The 344-nt window shown below is 61.0% G+C and overlaps 1 protein-coding gene across 1 annotated transcript in view; it reads right to left on the bottom strand.

Moving 5' to 3' along the window:
- Nucleotides 1-344, bottom strand: part of rbm46 (RNA binding motif protein 46) — a gene marked incomplete in the record, with an annotated part of 36,134 nt that continues 35,790 nt past the window's right edge. The window contains 1 exon segment of the mRNA XM_032518988.1: nt 1-103. Coding sequence (XP_032374879.1) covers nt 73-103 — 31 coding nt within the window.

Here is a 344-nt window from a genome sequence, read left to right as displayed (position 1 = left end):
CCGCACGTCAACAACCCGGGACTGGTGGCGAAGGGGGGGGCGGCGAGAGGAGGGGAGGAGCTGCTCGGAGAATCACAGGAGGACACGCCCAGGAAGGACGAGTCTGCAGGAGAGAGGGAGGAAGGAGGGAGGGAGGGGGGAGAGAGGGAGAAAGGAGAGAGGCCGTTACCGAGGCCGTTACCGAGGCCGTTACCGAGGCCGTTACCGAGGCCGTTAACGAGGCCGTTAACGAGGCCGTTACATCCACGCCCTGTACCCATACCCAAAGAAAACACGAAAAAGGTGCACTACAAGTTTCTGCGTGGTTTCAGCGCAGACAGACAGACAGAGGGACAGACAGACAG

Source organism: Etheostoma spectabile, chromosome 6 (assembly GCF_008692095.1).
Source record: "Etheostoma spectabile isolate EspeVRDwgs_2016 chromosome 6, UIUC_Espe_1.0, whole genome shotgun sequence".
In the NCBI taxonomy this organism is placed as follows: domain Eukaryota; kingdom Metazoa; phylum Chordata; class Actinopteri; order Perciformes; family Percidae; genus Etheostoma; species Etheostoma spectabile.
The sequence above is the reverse complement of the archived record's forward strand: the minus strand, read 5'-3'. Positions and strand labels throughout refer to the sequence as shown.